Source organism: Myotis davidii, unplaced genomic scaffold, assembly GCF_000327345.1.
Source record: "Myotis davidii unplaced genomic scaffold, ASM32734v1 scaffold749, whole genome shotgun sequence".
Lineage (NCBI taxonomy): Eukaryota > Metazoa > Chordata > Mammalia > Chiroptera > Vespertilionidae > Myotis > Myotis davidii.
This window is the reverse complement of record NW_006300030.1, coordinates 158,620-161,921: the sequence shown is the minus strand read 5'-3', so window position 1 is coordinate 161,921 and position 3,302 is coordinate 158,620. Positions and strand designations below refer to the sequence as shown.

Sequence of the window (3,302 nt, the reverse complement as noted above, 5' to 3'; positions counted from 1 at the left end):
GAGAGGATAGTCAGAAGCCTATAAACGGCTTTATGTACACGGTGACACTTTGCTGTTAGTGCAGTACAGTGCCATGGGTAATTAGTCCTGGGAACCAAAACTCAATGTCTAGGCAGAACCCTGCTGAGGGTGCCACTCAGACTGGGTGGGAAATCCGTGCGTCGTTATTAGATATCCAGTCATTGGACATGGTTTCCCCACAGTCAACTTTGTTGTATAGCAAGCATGTCAAACTCGCGGCCCACAATAAATATTTTGCAGCCCAGCCAATATAACGGTATGTAAGAAACATTTTAATAAAAATTTCATAACTTAATCCTTACAGTATCCTGTTATACATAATTATTAATAAACTACGACGTTCGCTAATGACTGATTACTGTAATCATGTTGCATTCATCTCCCTTACACAGCTTACACGCAGGTGCACCATTTCTCTCCACTAATACTAGCAGCAAATATTTTAGCAGTCGATTGCCACATCATTGGACTGACTTGTTCGGTGTGCGAAAGGGGAAATATTTCGCTTTCAGAGAACAAGAAAAATAGGTTTATTTGCGTTACGCTTATTAATTTGTGCAGTTATTCAGTGTCTGGTAAGTTAATGTTCAAGAAAAAATAATTTTTATTAAATCGTTCTATTATTTTATGTTAATGATTACTCATTTATTTCAGCCCTTTGTATTCAGCATGTCTCTAATCGAAATAAACCTATGTTTCTGTGAAAATAGAAGCTTTTGTTTTTTTGCAGCCCATGTTAGCCTTTGAGTTTGACATGGTTGTTGTATAGTCATTGAAAGTAAAATGCCACTGATGTGTTCACATACTAAACATATACACCCATGTAACCAGCACCCAGATCAGAGGCTAGAATAAGAGAAGCATCCCAAAGAAGCCCTCATTCCTTTTTGCTCCCTTCTGGTCTTCCCTCCCCACCCCAACCCCAAGAGTTTTCAACTCATTTCTTTTCACCTCTCAGTACTACCTCCGAAACTCCAAATAGAAATAGAACCACCCTTCAGGAAAACAGTGTTTAATATACTCAACTGAAAACATGCACATGAATTATTGGAAGGAAAGTGTGATAATTGGGAAGGCCATACAGAAACAATGTGAAAAGAAAACTCTTCTAAATAAAAAACTCAGTATGAAAGCTTCCCAATTCATCTGTCGTCTCATCTCCTTTTAGTTAATTGCAGAAGGAAAATGGGTCAAGTTTGAAAAAACAACTTACATGGATCCTACTGGTAAAACGAGGTAAACTATATTTTTTCTTTTATAAAATGCTTGGTATTGGGGTTCTCAAATTCTCTATTTAGTATTTGGCATAAACTTTGATATTTTCTTCATTGGAAACTCTGTGTTATAGAGAAATCTAATTTAGCTGTTTTCTTATTGTTAGAATGTTTGAGTAACTTACAATCTATGCATATTTATAAATTTGTTACAATAGCTAGTCAGGAAGCTATTTTAACACCATTCTCCCCAAGTAGATTAGTGTGAACCTAAAACTTTTGGGACAAGGCTAATTTAAGCTGATAAAGCAGCAAAATAGTTAACAATACAGGTTCCTTCCTTCTAATTAAACCAATTCTAACCTCTAAGAATTAAAGAGGAAACTTGTGTTTGAGGTAAAAGTTACATGCTTACTGGTAAACCTTGCTTATGGAAATGTAAATTGGAAAAGAAAATGTTTTATAAAGCATTTCACAGTATGAATCAATTGCCATAAAGATATGGTTGGGGCAGAGCTGTTTGGAGCTAGGTCATCATGGGGTCTGAGACTGTGCTAAGAAAACTATTTGGAATCAGTTTTATGCCTAAAAGATGTTCATCAAAACTTTTAAAAAAAAAATTTCAAAGCAACCTAAACATTCTAAATATATGGGGAATAATTATTTTAGTGTATTCATTTGGTAAAATGTATGCATCCATCCACAAAGCAGATTATGAAGACAACCTAGCAATATGAGAAAAAATTAGTAACTTGGTAACAAAAAAGAAAATTGTATATGTGCTTTTTAAACTCTGCCAAATAACGTGTAAGAAAAAGCTAGAGTACCGGCCAGCATGTCTCAGTGGTTGAGCATCGACCGATGAACCAGGAGGTCACGGTTAGATTCCCAGTCAGGCCACATGATGTGCCTTGGTTGCAAGCCCCCGGTCCTGGTCGGGATGCATGCAGGAGGCAACCAATCGATGTTCTACTCTCACATTGATGTTTATCTCTGTCCCTCTCCCTCCTCTCTCTCAAAAAATCAATAAAAAATCTGAAAAAAAGAAAAGCTAGTAGGAAAATATATAGGGCAGCTGTATGATTAACCTTTTTTTCAGATTTTCTGTTTAGTAACTTTTTATAAGCATCAGGAAAAATGTATTAAATAGATTAAGCATTTACTTAGTGAAATATAAAAAGGAATAAAACAGAATGAGAAAATACAAAAATGTAACTAAATTTAGTATCTAGATTATGTAATTTAAATTTAGTAATATAAAATCTCCATTTAAGTCCAGGCTGACTTGGCTCAGTTAGTTGGGCATCGTCCTGGGCACTGAAAGGGTTGCTGGTTTGATTCCCGGTCAGGGCACAAGCCTGGATAGCAAGCTCAATCCTGGGTAGAGATTGTTCAGGAGGCAGCTGATTGATGTTTTGTTCTCTCTCCCTCTCCTTTCCTTTCTCTCTAAAAATCAATTTAAAATTTTTTAAAACTCCATTTAAGTGATCAAATAAGAATACAGCTTCTTTGTGAGGAAATACATCTATCATCAGTGCAAAAGTACATGGACTTGCCAGTAATTTAAACAACTTTTGATTATATCTATTAAACTAGCAAAAATATTAATAAGGCCCAATGTTGGAGAAATACATAGCACTGTTAAATTAAAACCCTAAAGAAAACTAAGCACACTACAATCCAACAACACAGAGAGTATATTACCTATTATGTAAAGTGAGTTTGATATATAGAACTAAACATGAATAAAATAGATGATTCAGAAATGTGGCAAGGCCTAAAACCATAAGGAGCACAATATGTTCCAATGTACTTATATTTATGAAACTACTAGGGGCCCGGTGCACGAAATTCGTGCACTGGGTGTGTGGGGGGTGGGGGGGGTAGTGTCCCTCAGTCCAGCCTGCCCCCTCTCACATATTGGGAGCCCTCAGGCGTTGACCCCCATCACCCTCCAATCGCAGGATCGGCCCCGTGCCCAGGCCTGACAGAGGCGTCAGGCCTGGGCCGGGGACCCTCATTTCCCCCCATCACTGGTTCTGCCCCCAGCCCAGGCCTGCTGCCTCT

The 3,302-nt window shown here is 37.6% G+C and overlaps 1 protein-coding gene across 1 annotated transcript in view; it reads left to right on the top strand.

Annotated features, from left to right (window-relative positions):
- Positions 1 to 3,302, top strand: part of NUDT5 (nudix hydrolase 5) — a 37,073-nt gene that overhangs the window by 20,291 nt on the left and 13,480 nt on the right. The window contains exon 3 of the mRNA XM_006776178.2: positions 1,190 to 1,257. Coding sequence (XP_006776241.1) covers positions 1,190 to 1,257 — 68 coding nt within the window. The remainder of the gene's footprint in view (positions 1 to 1,189; positions 1,258 to 3,302) is intronic.